This window comes from Chenopodium album, chromosome 14 (genome assembly GCF_948465745.1).
Source record: "Chenopodium album chromosome 14, dcCheAlbu1.1, whole genome shotgun sequence".
NCBI classification, from domain to species: Eukaryota; Viridiplantae; Streptophyta; class Magnoliopsida; order Caryophyllales; family Amaranthaceae; genus Chenopodium; species Chenopodium album.
The window spans coordinates 49649532-49665330 of NC_137847.1; the positions used below are offsets into that span (position 1 = coordinate 49649532).

At 36.7% G+C, this 15799-nt stretch overlaps 2 protein-coding genes across 2 annotated transcripts; both read right to left on the minus strand.

Annotated features, from left to right (window-relative positions):
• Positions 1–2962: 2962 nt before the first annotated feature.
• On the minus strand, positions 2963–9679 carry LOC145578244 (uncharacterized). The gene is made up of 6 exons (XM_081635599.1): positions 8484–9679; positions 6169–6397; positions 5219–6105; positions 3432–4619; positions 3237–3321; positions 2963–3070 (listed from the first exon to the last, which is right to left on the minus strand). Exons 1-5 carry the CDS (start codon positions 9677–9679, stop codon positions 3240–3242), a joined length of 3582 nt encoding a protein of 1193 aa, XP_081491725.1. The 3' UTR covers positions 2963–3070; positions 3237–3239.
• A 1955-nt stretch (positions 9680–11634) lies between these two features.
• Positions 11635–15150, minus strand: LOC145579451 (F-box protein CPR1-like). The gene is made up of 3 exons (XM_081636698.1): positions 13831–15150; positions 12451–12541; positions 11635–12180 (listed from the first exon to the last, which is right to left on the minus strand). Exons 1-2 carry the CDS (start codon positions 14997–14999, stop codon positions 12493–12495), a joined length of 1218 nt encoding a protein of 405 aa, XP_081492824.1. The 5' UTR covers positions 15000–15150; the 3' UTR covers positions 11635–12180; positions 12451–12492.
• Between the last annotated feature and the right edge of the window lie 649 nt (positions 15151–15799).

A 15799-nucleotide genomic window follows, 5' to 3' on the forward strand; every position in this document is an offset into this window, starting at 1 on the left:
CGCCCGCGGAGTAGTCGTGAGTCTCGGTCTTCGGTAAGACGTCGGCATCAAGAAGAGACTATTTCCCGTGCTATTTGTTCTTGGAGTGTAGCGGGTGGTAATTTGCAGCTTGTGAGGGAAATTTTGGCAGAGGATTCTCCTACTTTGTCGGCGGTTGATGATGAGGACATTGATTTGGAAGAGCGTAATATTAAGCAGTGTCGTAGGAAGATTTGCGATGGTCATTACACTGCTGCAGTTCGGGTTCTTTCTTCTTCAGGCGTTGCTCCTTATAATGACGCCACTCTTGCAGATTTACAGTCAAAGCACCCTTCATCTCCAGCTCCATCCTTGCCTGATATACCTATTGATCACCTTCATCTCGTTACGACTTCTGCTGTTGTTTTGGACCGGATTAGGAATTTCCCTCGTGGCACATCATGTGGTAGGGATGGTTTGCGTGCTCAACATCTTATGGATTGCTTGAGTGGTGCAGCTGTGGCAGTCTCAGATGAGTTGGTTGACTCTATTACCGGGGTGGTTAATCTCTTTCTAGCTGGAAGATGTCCAATGGAATTAGGAGAGTACATTGCTAGTGCTCCTCTTACGCCACTTGTCAAGCCCGGTGGTGGTATCCGTCCTATTGCTGTGGGTACGGTTTGGCGGCGTCTCGTTTCGAAGGTGGGTGCTGTTATGGTTGGTCAGTCTTTAGGGAGTTACTTTGATGGCCTTCAATTTGGTGTTGGGGTTTCTTCAGGTGGTGGGGCAATTCTTCATGCGGTGAATCGGTTGATTGAGGACCGTGGTTCGGATGTTGGTCTATCTATGTTGTTGGTGGATTTTCAGAATGCCTTCAATCTAGTTGATCGTTCTGTCATGTTACGTGAGGTACGTCGTCGTTGTCCGGGCATTTCGCGATGGGTAGAATTCTGCTATTCTAATCCAGCCAGGTTGTACTATGGGGACCAAACCTTATGGTCGTCTCAAGGGGTGCAGCAGGGTGATCCCCTTGGTCCTTTGCTTTTTTCTTTGGTTTTACAACCTCTGGTGTGTAAAATCAGAGAGACTTTTGATATATGTCTTCAGGCTTGGTATTTAGATGACGGCACGATTATTGGTGACACTTTGGTGGTGGGGCAAGTTCTACAGTTGATTATAGAGGAAGGACCTCGTTCTGGGTTATGTCTTAATGTGGAAAAAACTGAAGTTTTCTGACCTACAGAAGACCCTCGAAGCATGCTGGTGGGTGTCTTTCCACCTAATATTGCTCGACCTTTGCGTGGTGTTAGGTTGCTTGGAGGTCCCGCTAGTTCTGATTCTGGTTTTAGTGGTGAGCTTGTGATGCAGAGGGTGACCAAGACCATTGCCCTTATGGATAAGGTCGCTATGCTCGATGATCCTCAGTGTGAGCTGTTGTTACTTAGGGCATGTACTGGAGTTTCAAAACTCTACTTTGCATTGCGTACTTGTCCTCCTAGTACTTTTGAGGTGGCTCAGCGCACTTTTGATGGAGCTCTTCGATCTTCCTTGGAGCGTATTGTTACTGCTTCGGGGCCTGGGTTTGGTGATTGGCAGTGGCGGCTTGCCACCTTACCATTTGCGTTTGGAGGGCTTGGTGTTTATTCTGCTGGTGATGTTCGTCACTATGCTTTTCTTGCTTCTCGGTTACAGTCTGCTGGGTTGCAGATACAACTTCTTCGGCATGCTGGCATTGTTGGTCTTGGACGAGCCTTTGAGGATGCGTTGAGTCTGTTTAATGGAACAGTGGAGTCTGACATTTTGAGTAATCCTAGTGAGGTTGCTGCCCCTAAACTCATGAAGAAATTGGCAGATATGTATTTCACAAAGGTTACCGCTTCCGCAGAATCTGCTTATTCTTTAACTCCTCGACAATCAGCATTATGGAAATCACAGCAGGGTGATCACACCTCGCTTGGCTTCGGGCGGTTCCTATTTCGGGGTTGGGTCAGACGATGAACGCCAAGACTTATCGCCGTGTGTTGTCCTATCGGTTGGGTGTTCCATTGTTCTCTATCTCGACGTTGTGCTCTGCTTGTTCGAGGGTTTTTGCTGGAGATATTTTCGGTGATCACGCGGTGTCTTGTGCTAGGATTGTGGGTATTAAACATCGGCATAATGTTGTTCGGGATACCCTTGTTGATGTTTGCTATCGTTCTGGGATTTCAGCGAGAAAAGAGGTTGACATTGGGTTGGCTGGAGGGAACGACGAGGCCCTCAGACCTGCGGATGTGTTACTTTATTCATGGGATCATGGTCGCGATGTCTGTGTTGATTTGACAGGGTCTTCTCCTTTGACACAGTCAGGGCTATCTGACTTCATTCCTGGGCGGGTTGTGGCTGATGCAGCTCATCGAAAGCGGGTTAAGTATGAAGCTCGATGTCAGGCGATTGGATATGGTTTCATTCCCTTCTCCTTTTCTTTGCTTGGGGAATTAGAGAAAGAGGCCGTTGCGTTACTGAAGCGGATTCAGAGGTTCTCGACGACGCAAGACATTGGGGCTCGTGCTGCAGCTCATATCTTCACTAGGGTAGGATTTGCAATAGCTAGAGGAGTGGGGGCCCAGATTGTATCTCGGCTTCCCACTAATTTATTGTAGGTTGTATGCCTTTTATTTTTGAGATATAATAATAATAATAATAATAATAATAATAATAATAATAATAATGATGATAATAATAATAAAAAAATAATAATAATAATAATAATAATAATAATAAAATCTGCTTTGCTCTGCTCTGCTCGGCTCGGCTGAAATCTGCTCTGCTCTGCTCTGATTTGCTCTACTGAAATCTGCTCTACTCTGCCCAGAAACTCAAAAGAACAGGGCCTGAGTGTATGCATGCACACCCAAAACAGAATATCATATGATTCAACATTACAAGATTTACAACCAGATGATCAAATTAATAACAAATGTCAAAATGGTTCAAAACTGCATAAGTAAAAAGAAAATAAAATTCCAAAGTCACAAAGTCTGGTTGATCAAACAAACACTTGTTGTCGAGGACAAAAGATAGATAGCAGGTCCAGCATTTTCACATCTAACTATCTCAACAGTCAATTGCACACCTATGAGATAAGAACATGAAAACGAGTTATCGTGCAGATATAACAGTTGAATCATAAGATGCATGAAATCGTATACTAGTAGAAAGTCAGCGTAAAAAAGATAAGAATCATAAGATGCAGTTCAAAAGATAACTAAGTTTAATTTCATCAGTGTAAGCGCACTCACAGTTTAATATATTCGTAAAAAAGGTAAGATGCTGTCCTTTTTGTTTATTGACGGGAAGATGCAGTTCAAACCATTGAAATCAAGCCTACAAAGATCAAGAGTATAAAAAAAAAAAAAAAAAAAATTCAATATTTCCAACACCACAATGTATAAGACACTATCACAAATCACAGTGGAACATATGAAAAACAGTACCTTTCATTCTGGTTCATACTTTTCTGGAATCCTTTGGGTGGTTGCTCATGAATAACCGGGAAATTACTTGTACTGTTACCAATCGGAACAAAACTACTTGAGCACAACACAGTATCAAATGCTTTAGGCAGGCCGGAGGTTTTGACATAATCAATTGTCTTCTTGGTCAAGTTGTACCAAAGAAACTTTTCATTATCTTGCTCAAAAAGGATTTGAGAGCCATCCTCTGAATATGTTAATGGCTTCAGATAATCGAAGCATCTGATTACATTAGGCTGCGAGATGGAAACCAGTTTTGTCCAAGACTCAGTGTAATAGTCATCCATCACCCACAAATCAAAGCTTTCTTTAGGATAATGGCAGAGAAAACAAAGATTACCCCCTAAAAGACCAATATTCATGTGGAAATCAGTGTCAACGTAATTTGGCTGAGCAACCTCCCTGCATTTCTCCACTCCAAGATCAAAAGCTATGAGCAGATTTGAGTTACTGTACAAGTCGGGACTTTGACGTGCCACCCAATACAAAGCTCCACTTGCATAAACTCCATAGCATAGATAGCAAACAAAGTAAGAAAAATGATGAATCTGTTTCCAACTTTTGGCTTTCAAACTATATACTTGAACTTCAGTATGAACTGTACCACCTTTGAGCCGGTTGTGCTGATGTAACATAGAGACAATCTTGTAGTCATCACTAGTGGGATCATACCCAAATCCATGGATAAAGTAACGAAAGTGATTGAAAGCATGCTCAAAATGAAAATCAGGACAATGAATTTTCTCATGTTTGCCAGTATATGGATTCCAGAGGGCCAGGTTCTGGTCCTTGCACAAGCAGATTAAGCCATTACATGAACCCACAATATTAGTATATTCATTATCACATAAAAGTGGGTGACTGATCTCAACAGCTTTAATGAGAAGCTGAGCATTCACTGAGAAAAATCTATCCCCCTTAAGAATGAGTGACAAACCACTGTTGCACTTCCTCGGAACTTCAAGATGAATCTTAATAAAATCTGGCCCGTGAATGATATTGTACCATGTCTTGCAAACACATTGAATCTGCACAAAGGTCTTAACAGGAAGCTGAGAAAAAATATGACACAGCACTTTCTCTGGAAGGGCTGCTAAGAGACTGCTCAACTTCAATGGTTGTTCCTTTTGCCTTATCACAGCATGACTTCTGCAATGGAAAAAAAATGTGGTGGATGAAATAGGGCTAACCAATAAAGAATTTCAAATTGCTACTACATTCTCATAAGCAATTATATATATATATATATATATATATATATATATATATATATATATATATATATATATATATATAAACTTACTTATAGAGGAAAATGTAGGATTTGATATATGTAACCAAGATACCTAATATATATGTATAAGAAACCATAAGTAGACAACTAAAAGCATTTGATAACCGGATAACGCATTTATCATACATTATAGCATTTCAGAAAATTGTGTTAAATTTTAATACATAAGAACATAACTCGTAGGGATACATAGAGCAAAACCCTTTTCAATGCGAACCACCTTTGTTGAATCTTTACTGCCAAACAATATAGCACCAGATAAAGTATAGGTAGCACAACAGGAAAGAAAATAAAGTATTGAACAACTATGACCCAAAGAAATCTATGCAAGTAATTAAACTAGAGAAAAGGTACACACCAAAATGAACAAAAACTGTATACAACAATACCCTGGTGAAATTAACAAAGCAGGCATGAAGGTGAAAGTTAAGATATCAAGATATAAATCTACTACCTCGTCTGGTTCTTATGGTTGAAATTTTCAGGATCAAGTAGACTTCCAGAAAAGACCTTTGCTTCGAATAGATTTGGCAGGTGACGTATATTAACATGCCTAATTGTCTTCTTTTGCAAGTTATACCAGACATACTTTTTAAAATCTAATTCCAACAGAACTTCACTGCCATTCTTAGAGTACATCAATGGTGTGATATACTCAAAGTATTTAATTGGCCTTGGGTGAATAATTGAAATTAGTTTGCACCACTGATTAGAATCCTTCAAAACCCACATATCAGCACCGTGTTTTGGGTATGTGCAAATTACACAAAGCGATTCTCCTAAGAGCCCCAAGCCCATGTGGAAATGTATGTCATCATATTCTGGTTGTTGCACTACTCTGCACTTTTCGAGATCAAGATCAAACGCCATAATTATATAGGAGGTACTATCCATCTCATGCCTTCGGCGTGCAACCCAGTGCAACGCTCCATTTGCAAAGACACCAGGGTATGTGTCACAGATAATGTAGGGAAAATTATCAACCCTTCTCCAATTGTTGGCTTTCAAACTGTAAATATGGACCTCAGAGCCAGCAAATGTGTCACTATTAGTGTCCAGGAAGCCATATTCAGCATAACCACAATAGTGGTAACACTGCAAACACTGGACAACCTTGTAGTCATCAAAAATGGGATCATATCCAAATCCATAAATTAACGAGTGGTAGACATCTGAAGCATTTTGGGGATCAGTAAAGAAATGATGGAAGGGAGAAGTATTAGACTGGGATTCAGAAATAGGCAACCTAAGACATTTTCCAGCCAGGGGATTCCACAGAGCAACATCTTTATGTTGGTTGGCTATACACAACAAGCCATTGCATGAACCCTCTATATAAGTCTAGCCCTCAGGGCATGTCAGAGGGTGGTTGACCTGAACTGCTCTATTCAGATTAAGATCAACCATATGCAGCTTCTCCTCTCTAAGAATGAGGTTCAAGTTTTCATTGCTATTTCCAGACACCTCAAGATGCAGTTTAGCAAATTCAGGTTCACGAATAAGATTATTCCATTTCTTGCAAACACATTTTAATGGCAAAAGAGACATAGCAGGAAGACGAGACCAAATGTTGTAAAGTAGAATAGTTGGAAGTGTTGCCATCTGACTGCTGAGTTGCTCTAACTGCGCATATCTGCAATATGTCAAAAAAGAAAATACAAAAGCCAACAGTAAATAATTGAAAAGTGACCAACAGTAAATAATTGTCATTCTCTAAAAAATAATTGTTAATTTTTAAAAAATATTACTCGATTAAATCAATATTTTAACATGATTTTGCAAGCATATTCAACTCCCATGTACTATCGTTTACTACCTACGTTCTTATCCACCTTTTCCTACGTCCACTCAGATTTTCCAGCCTTTCCAAGAGTCTGCCTAATGTAAGTGTTCCATCATAAAAGGGGAGAAAGTATAAATCAAGTATGAACTTTTAAAAACGGAGTAAGTATGTTCAATAAATTTGAAGAAAGATGGATACCTATACATGAATTAGATTCCTATGCATCCAAGGATAAGGCTTAAAGCATAGACTTCCCTTTTATTTTTAGATTTTCCCTTCTCATACTATTTCCATGAAACAGCAAAAAATCTAGCAAAGTAAATTCAAGTAATCTACTGAATAGTGCACACTTAAGGCCCTGTCCTCTTTGCCATATTTTTGCTAAACTCAAATTATTTTTACTATACTAAAATTATTTTGAACTTATATTTTTTACAGAACTGATATTATCTTCACAAATTTTCTACTACATTTGTTCTTTAGATTTATTTTAAAGAGCTAGAACTATTTTTACTGAATATTATTTTTTATGGTAAAGAGAACAAGACCTAAGTTCAAATCATTAAATACACATTTGCCAAATTCTTAGTCCACTGCACTTTGTGTAACTGCCTAAGACATAAGAAAAAAGAGACCTCTCCCATTCATTTTCCTCCAGACAAAAGCTAACACAAAGTTGCACTAAGGCGAACATTTAACCAGCAAATTCTATAAAGAGGCGAAAAGAGCAGTATAACCTGCCTCCTTCCTCTGCATTTATCTACATGATAATCTCTCTTTAATTTAATGCTGTTGTCATTTACTAAAAGGTATTCGTCAGCCATAACAATCTTTTACTAAGATATACAGAGTACTTCATATGAGAATGATTCTTACTACCAACCTATGTACTTATAATGTCCTTAACCGGCCCCCCCTCCCCCCACCTGCCTTATTCCCTTTTACAAAATTAAGCACCCCTAGGAAATGCTAAAGAAAGACAGCATGCCAAGCCAATCATGCAAATCGATTGTGAGTTAGCATGGTAATCATGTGACATTTTAAAAAGAGAAGTATCAGTAGACTTCATAGATCAGATATTATTTTGCCCTACTTAACATACCACCAGCCCTGTGAAAATCTCTAGTATTAACAAAAGAATCTTATGAAACACGACTAACACCACCACTGGTCCATGGTTATAATATGACTTGAGGCATTGAGGTGCAGAAGGCAATCGACTCAAGATGTTTCAGCAAAGAGGCACACCTTTAGCATACTTGTTCAAATTACAAGAGGTAACCCACTAACATGATTGTTCAAATTACCGTCTTCAAACTCTAGTGTTTTTCTTATATAATGGCATAATGCTACTAATGATATTATGTTAAATTCGAAAAGTATGTTCTGCTACTTTGCAAAGCTGGTATACTTTCTACTCTACTGTTCCTTTAAACAGCACTCTTAAGATCAAAATTACAGTGGCCTAACACATACATTCCTTCAAATTTGCTAGAACAAAACTCCAAACAGGATATAACTTACCTTTTCAGCACAAAAAATCCAAAAGAGTATAACAGCTTAAGGAAGGAACTCCATATCCACCAAGGCAATCACAAATAGATAAATAGCAAATTTAACATGAGAACTACAATAAATTAACTTATCTATCACAATTCACACAGATAGAGTAAAGAAGACTCATCCAACATACCATAGCTACTTAAACTATCTAAAGCCACATAAGGAGAGAAGAAAATTCTTCCAGCATACCACGACAGTGCAATAAAGGTACAAACAGATAATGCGACTAATAATACTTTGTAATAATGGTGACAGCACCACAACAATGTTATCATGCAAAAACCACGCATCAAATGACAGTATAATCATACGAAAAAGTTCATTATTAAGCTACAAATATAAGAAGGCAGAGAAGTACAACATATCATGATACCTCTTCTTTTTAGGCTTCTTTTTCTTCTTCTTCTTGGGAAAATCAAGTGGAACAAGGCTTTCCACCATTAGTACCGTGTCAATTGAATCAGGAAGACCACAAGTGTTCACAGTCTTAGATCTTCGCCGCTTAAGATCAAACCACACAAGTGTCTCAAAATTTTTCTCAAAGAGCACCTCCTCAGAATCATTCTTATTCAAGTAAACAATTGGCTTCAAAGAATGATATACACCAAGACACTCCCTCTGAGGAACTGTAAACAGCTTAGTCCATGATTCCTTCACCCCATACTCCTTCATGATCCACACATCAGTCCGAACCCTACGATAAGCTACCCGAACCAAAAGGCACCCATCAATGACCCCTAAATTAGCAGTATAATTCAGGCACCCATCAATGACCCAATCAGTAGAACAATTCGATGTCACTTGATCATACTTAGGTTGTGGCACAACCTTGTATTTTTCCGTCCCAATATCAAATGCAACAAGCACAATCACCCCATCTGACACTGGTTTTCGAACATACAACCAATGCAAACACCCATTCAAATAAACTCCCCCAGAAATATTACTATTACCAATGTAATATTTATTAGAATACTCCCTAATTTTTTTCCAAGAATTAGACCTCAAACTATATAATTTCACTTCACTAACATGATCATCACTATTATCAGCAAACATTTGAATAACACGCACCAATTTATAATCATCATTCAATTTATCATACCCAAAACCATAAACTGCCCTATTAAGTTCTTTAAACCCAGGAATTTCAACAGGAGAAACAGGTAATACCCGGTATTTTCTCGTTGCTGGGTTCCAAATAAACGCTGCAATTCCATCTGCCAAACACAGCAATCCATTGCAAGAACCCGCAATCTCTGTTTCAAAAGAATTGCAATCAAAGGGGCAATTGATTAATGTGGCACGATTCAAAGAAGGGTAATCGACGGAGTAAAGAAAAGGGTCTTTTTCGGTGGAATTGGGACTACCACCATATAAGAAAATGTCGTTGATTAAGAGGGTTTGATGAGTAGGGTTTTGCAAAGAGTTTTTGAGATGAAGATTGATGAAATATTGTTCGTCGATCAAAGAACGCCATGATTTTGCGACACAACGGAAGCGAAGAAGAGATTTAACTGGAAGTTTTGAGAGAATTATGGTGATTAATGGCGTAGGAAGATCCGCCATTGTTGTGCCTTGCATGCAACTATGGAACACTCCAGGGTTTAAATTCCAAGAAAAATGATACGACTCGATTGAGGGTTTGTAAACTTGTAACCCCACGATTCACTTGTGTAAGTTGTGTTAAATGTGATCATCCGGGCTAAGCTGGGTCTTAACATCAAATGTCATTCCTGGATTTGTAAAAAAGTGGTGGGGTTGTCGGGTTGAAACGGACTTGTCGAGTTAAATTGGGCTTTTTGGGCTGACTTTGGGTTGTTAACTAAATAAATGATTTTGTTTACCTTGTCCAAACTTGTCCTATTTTTGAGTCGAGCTAGCACGGTCAGAGTTGATCACCGCTAACTTGTGTAAGTTGCGTATGTTCTCTCCATGATATTTTGTTAGAATTAAATATTTTGATGAATTACACCTGGCTCACTTCACCTTAAAATAAAGGAGGTTAAACTATTGGCTTGTTTGGTAATAACTTTTTCTACGGCGGCAATTGGCTTTTGGATGTCGTCAAATAATCAAAGTATGTGTTGTATTTGCATTGACCTTTTTGTTGGCCACCAACTTTTCCGTCAAAAGCCAAATGCGGAATGCCAGTAAGACTAGCTTTTTTTTAGGTGGTTTGCTTTTAATGTTTACGAAGACTTTTCAATCCTAACAACCAAATTTACCAAACATATTTATTAAAAATCCAACAGTCAAACGTCTAACATTAATGGCTAGGCAAACCGTTGATTAGATCGGCTAAGAAAAACAACCAGCAACCAATTGACAAACAAGATTTATACTTACGGAATATATATTCTGACCACAAGCGCCATGTATCCTCCTTTCGTTCATTTTTTTCTCTGTCCAATCTCTTTATTTTTTTCCAAACAAGACAATAAAATAATCTTGTTTTCAATTTACTCAAATTATATAATATTTATTTCATATCCATTGATTCAATAACATATCTAGGTGCATTTTAATGGTTACTCCTTCCTCTTCCTTATAACTAACTCTTTTTTTCCAATTTTACTAGTAGGATTAATAGCTTTGTGCATTACACGGGCAATATGCTTATGACTATGATGTAAAAGCAAAACCACTATGTACGATTCCTCATGCTATGGTTTGAAGGATAAAGTATTTTCTTTCCTTTTCAAAATGCATTTTTGCAAGACTAAAAAAAAAATCAATTATCACTAAAAAGCCTTGATAAATGTTTAAATAGCGTATACAATTCACAAAATCGAAGTTATGTAATTTTCATATTAATCAACTACATACTTCGTATAATCATCCACATATACTACGTATTACTACTTGCATTGGAACTACATAGTACATAAGAACATAACATATACCAAGAATATCAACAAATTAAAGACAAAACTAAGGGCATGTTCTCTTACGTTGAAATTTAGTTCAGTTCAGTTCAGCTCCCAATTTCCTTCTCTTATAAAATATTCATTTCAATTCAGCTCAGCTCAATTCAGTTCAGCTCAGTTCAGTCCAGTCCAGTCAATGAGAACAGACCCTTATTGATGGAAAAAAAAAGAAATAAAGACTTGGAGCTCAAGAATGCCTCTAACAATTTAAAGTAATTTGGAAATAATACAAGTTAAGAGTTATGACTTAAGGTCTGTTCTCTTACGTTGAAATTCAGTTCTATTCAGTTCAGCTCCAGCTCAGTTCAGCTCCTAATTTCCTTCTCTTATAAAATATTCATTTCAATTCAGTTCAGTTCAGCTCAGCAGTTCAGTTCAGTTCAACTGAGTTCAGTCAATGAGAACAGGCCCTTAGGAGTGTTTATAAAGGGGTGCAAAAGCGGTGTACTACCCAGAAATCCTAACAAAATCTAATATAAAATATTTTAACCTACGTTAAGGAAAGTTTTATTTATTTTTTTGAGAAAAAAATATAAAATGCTACTCCGTAAAAAAAAAAAGTCTGACGGAGTATTAAGGATACATATGCTTTCCTTCAAACAAAAAAATTAAAAAAATAATAATAAATAAAAAAATAAATAAATAAATAAATAAAAATTTAAGGATACATATGCTTAATTACTTCATTGCACGATGCAGAGTATTGTGTGTGGACTTTAAAAAAAGCTAATTAGTTTGGTTTTGATGTAATAAAGGGTATTTTGAGGAATATTGTCAGATTTTTATAAGTTTTGGAAATTTTTTTTTTTTTTTTGACAGATATAAGTTTTGACAGATACAAGAAAAAAATATACGAAGTACATTGCAAGTAGTAATTGCCAAGATTTAATAACATACTGAATGTATATATGCATAACACTCAAAACACTATCATATGATTCAACACTACAACCAGTTGACCCAAATCAATAAAAACGTCAAAATGGCTCGAAACTGCAAAAGCAAAAAGAAAATAAAATTGCAGAGTCACGAAGTCTGCTTGACTGAACACACACTTGGTCGTCGAGGACAAAAGACAGAGAGCAGGACCAGCATTTTCACATCTAACATATCTCAACAGTCAACAGCATTACAGCACACCTATGAGATCAGAACACGAAACAAGTTAACAACACGGCTGCAAGCGAATCAAAACACAGTCTAAGTAAACTTAGACCATAAATGCAAATGAATTTTTCACAGAGCTGTTACTTTAAGTAAACTTAGACCATAAACACATAAAATGCTATAGAGTTTACCATCCCTTTTTGAGATGTAATGAACCAAAAGTGTAATGGTAAGCATGAAATCATATACTAGTAGAAAGTTGGCTGTAAATAGCAGCTAAAAAAGATAGGATGCAGTTCAAACCTCAAGATTTCCAAGTTTAATTTCATCAGTGTATGCGAGAACTCAAAGTTTAAGTTTAAATCCTTTGGATAAGAAACCATCCAAGTCATGCCTGCAAAAATCAAGAGTATCAAAACAAGAAAATCCGAAAATTCCAACATTGCATTGTATAAGAAACTAACATACATAAAGCAAAATTAGTCACAAATCACAGTGGAACATATGAAAAACAGTGTGATCAGTAAGCTAGTGCTTTCCAATATTCTTTTAAAAAAAATTATAAAATAAAAATAAAATTGCTAAAATTACCCTGTATAACCTTGAATAAAAAAATCCAAAACAAATAAAAGATTTTTAGGAATCAAAAGTAGACAACTAAAGCATGTAATAGCACAGGATAAATGGATGATGCGTTTGTAATTTGTCGTCTAAATATCACCAAGTATAATATTTTTGAGAGATCATTATTCATAACCCATTGAGAGAAAGAGATACACATAGCAAAACCATTTTCAAAAATCCATACGCAAAAAATTTGATAACCTTCTTTTTTGCATCTTTACTGTCAAAAACAATATAATACTAGAATGAGTAAAGGTAGCACAACAAAGAAAATTAACTCTATCATAGAAATTGACCTATAGGAAACGATACGCACAAAAACAATGAACAACAATATCCTGGTGTAATCAACAAAACTGGGTTGGAAGAGAAAACATCAATATATAAATATGCTACCTAGTCTAGTTCTTATGGCTGAAATTCTCTCTTCCAAACAATTCTATGCATCTCTCAAAATTGACACCTATACTTTCAGGATCAAGTAGACTTCCAAAAGACCTCTGTTCCAAATGAATTTGGTAGGTGACATGTTATAATGCCTAATTGTCCTCTTTTGCAAATTATACTAAATAAATTTTTTTATAATCTAATTCCATTTTTAGAGTAAACCAAATCACTAACGGTTACTCAAAGAATTTAATTGGCCTTGGGTGATACCTTTTCAGCCCATGACTTCCAAAGGAGCATAATAGCTTAAGGAAAGAACTCCATATCAACCAAGGCAATCACAAATAGATATATAACAAATTTAGCAAGAGAACTATAACATATTCAAAGGCCATAACCTAACTACTTAACTAATCTATCGCCACATATAGAGAGAAGACGACTCATCCAACATTACCATAATAATGAAAAAAGAGGTTTAATCCAACATACCATGATAATGCAATAAAGGTACAAGTTGATAATGCAACAGGACCAGTAATAATAATGGTCACAAGACTCACAACAATGTTATTATGCAAAACAACCGCGCATCAAATGAGATGGAATCATAGGAAAAATTCATTAACCTGCAAATATAAAAAGGCAGAGAAATACAACATATTATGATACCTCTTCTTGTTAACAGGCTTCTTTTTCTTAGGACTATCAAGCGGAATAAGGCTTTCCACCAGCAGTGCTGAGGCGAGCGACCAAGGAAGACCACGGGTGTTCACATCCTTAAATGTTTGCTGCTTCACATCAAACCACACAAACTCCTTAAAGTCCTTCTCAAAGAGCAACTCCTCAGAACCATTCTTCTTCAAGTAAAAAATTGGCTTCAAACATGAAAAGAAACCAATACTCTCCCTCTGTGGAATCGAAAACCATTTAGTCCATGATTCTTTCACCCCATACTCCTTCATGATCCACACATCAAGCCGATTGTTCGGATAGAATACCCGAATCGAAATACACCCATCAATAACCCCCACATTAGAATAATAATCCATTTTCAACTCATTATATTCAGGTATTGGCAAAACCCTATGTTCTTCAGTCCCAATATCGAGTGCAACAAGCACATCCACTGCTTTTGATATTGGTTTTTTAACCACCAACCAATGCAAACACCCATTTAGAAAAACCCCTTCACTAAACAAACCAACACCAATGTAATAATTATATGGAAATTCCCTATTAATTGGGCTAACAGTTCTCCAAGTATTAGTCTTCAAACTATATACCTTCATTTCACTAATATGATCATCACTATTTTCAGGAAATATTTCGATAATTCGCACCAATTTATAATCATCATTCTTATAATCATACCCAAAACCAAAAATTACTCTATTACGTCCTCTAGGAACATACCCAGGAATTTCGACAGGCGTAACGGGCAAAACCCGGTGTTTCCTCGTCGCCGGATTAAAGATGTACGCCGCAATTCCATCAGCCAAACACAGCAATCCGTCGCAAGAACCCACAATTTGTGTTTCAGCAGAATCGCAATCGAAGGGGCAATTGATCAATGTAGCGCGCTTTAAAGTGGGGTAATCAATGGAGTAAAGAAAAGGGTCTTTACTTGTGAAATTGGTATCTTTTTGCAAGAAAGAATCCTTGATTATGAGGGTTTGATGAGTAGGGTTTTGCAGAGAGTTTTTGAGATGAAGATTGATGAAATATTGTTCGTCGATCAAAGAACGCCATGATTTTGCGACGCAACGGAAGCGTAGAAGAGATTTAGCAGGAAGTTTTGAGAGGATTATGGTGATTAATGGCGTCGGAAGATCCGCCATTTTTGTGCACTGGCGAGACTGTAGAAGATTCCAGGGTTTTGAAAATGAAAGGGGGTTTTAAGGATGAGAAATGAGAATCCCCACGTTTCACTAGTTTGGAAATAACAACGGTTGATTCTGTTCTAATCCATTTCGATCCGATTTAATCCAATCTGATTATAGGAGCTTAACTGATTTGAAAGATATTATTACGACTTTTTTTTTTTTTTGTTTTTAGTGTTTAGAGAGTCACAAGGCAGAGGTGAGAAAGTGAGAATCGATCCCATGATATCCTAAAATCGGGAAAGAAGCTCTAACCACTTGACCTATCCCTCACTCTCATATTATTACGACTTTAATAGTGAAAGATTACATCTTAATGACTTATAAAATAATTAAGAATGAAAAGTCTAGCTTGTATCCAACTTTCATCGAGTTATATGTAATGCGATGGCATGCAAACTTCATCTGCATCATACGGGGTATATCTTAGATTCTTAGCGACTAAGTATATGTCAAAGTCGAAATCAGTTGTATCTTAATAACTAATTGTTGCATCTAAAGACTAAAGTAGCACACATATACCTTAGCTTGTCTTTAATCACCTGATAAAGTGACCAACTAACATCATGTCATCATCATACCAATCAACAAACTTAGTAAATAAATAAACATATAATTTAATCATCTATATGCTGCGTATAGGTTCTAACCGTTTTTATTAATAGTTAACATATTTCTTTAAGCACACAATATTTGTTAATGCATGATTATATATATTTTCAATTACTCCGTATTAATAATAATTAAATAATTATAAA

Bases quoted from the DNA above. Each gene is read 5' to 3' on its own strand.
- LOC145579451 (XM_081636698.1), bottom strand. From the start codon at position 14,999: ATGGCGGATCTTCCGACGCCATTAATCACCATAATCCTCTCAAAACTT. The intron at 12,542-13,830 runs GTATCATAATAT...TGATTTTTGCAG, and splicing joins AAGCCTGTTAACAAGAAGAG to GCATGACTTGGATGGTTTCT.
- LOC145578244 (XM_081635599.1), bottom strand. From the start codon at position 9,679: ATGGCGGATCTTCCTACGCCATTAATCACCATAATTCTCTCAAAACTT. The intron at 6,106-6,168 runs GTTGATCTTAAT...CCTGAGGGCTAG, and splicing joins GAGAGGAGAAGCTGCATATG to ACTTATATAGAGGGTTCATG. The intron at 3,322-3,431 runs GTACTGTTTTTC...TGATCTTTGTAG, and splicing joins AGTATGAACCAGAATGAAAG to GCTTGATTTCAATGGTTTGA.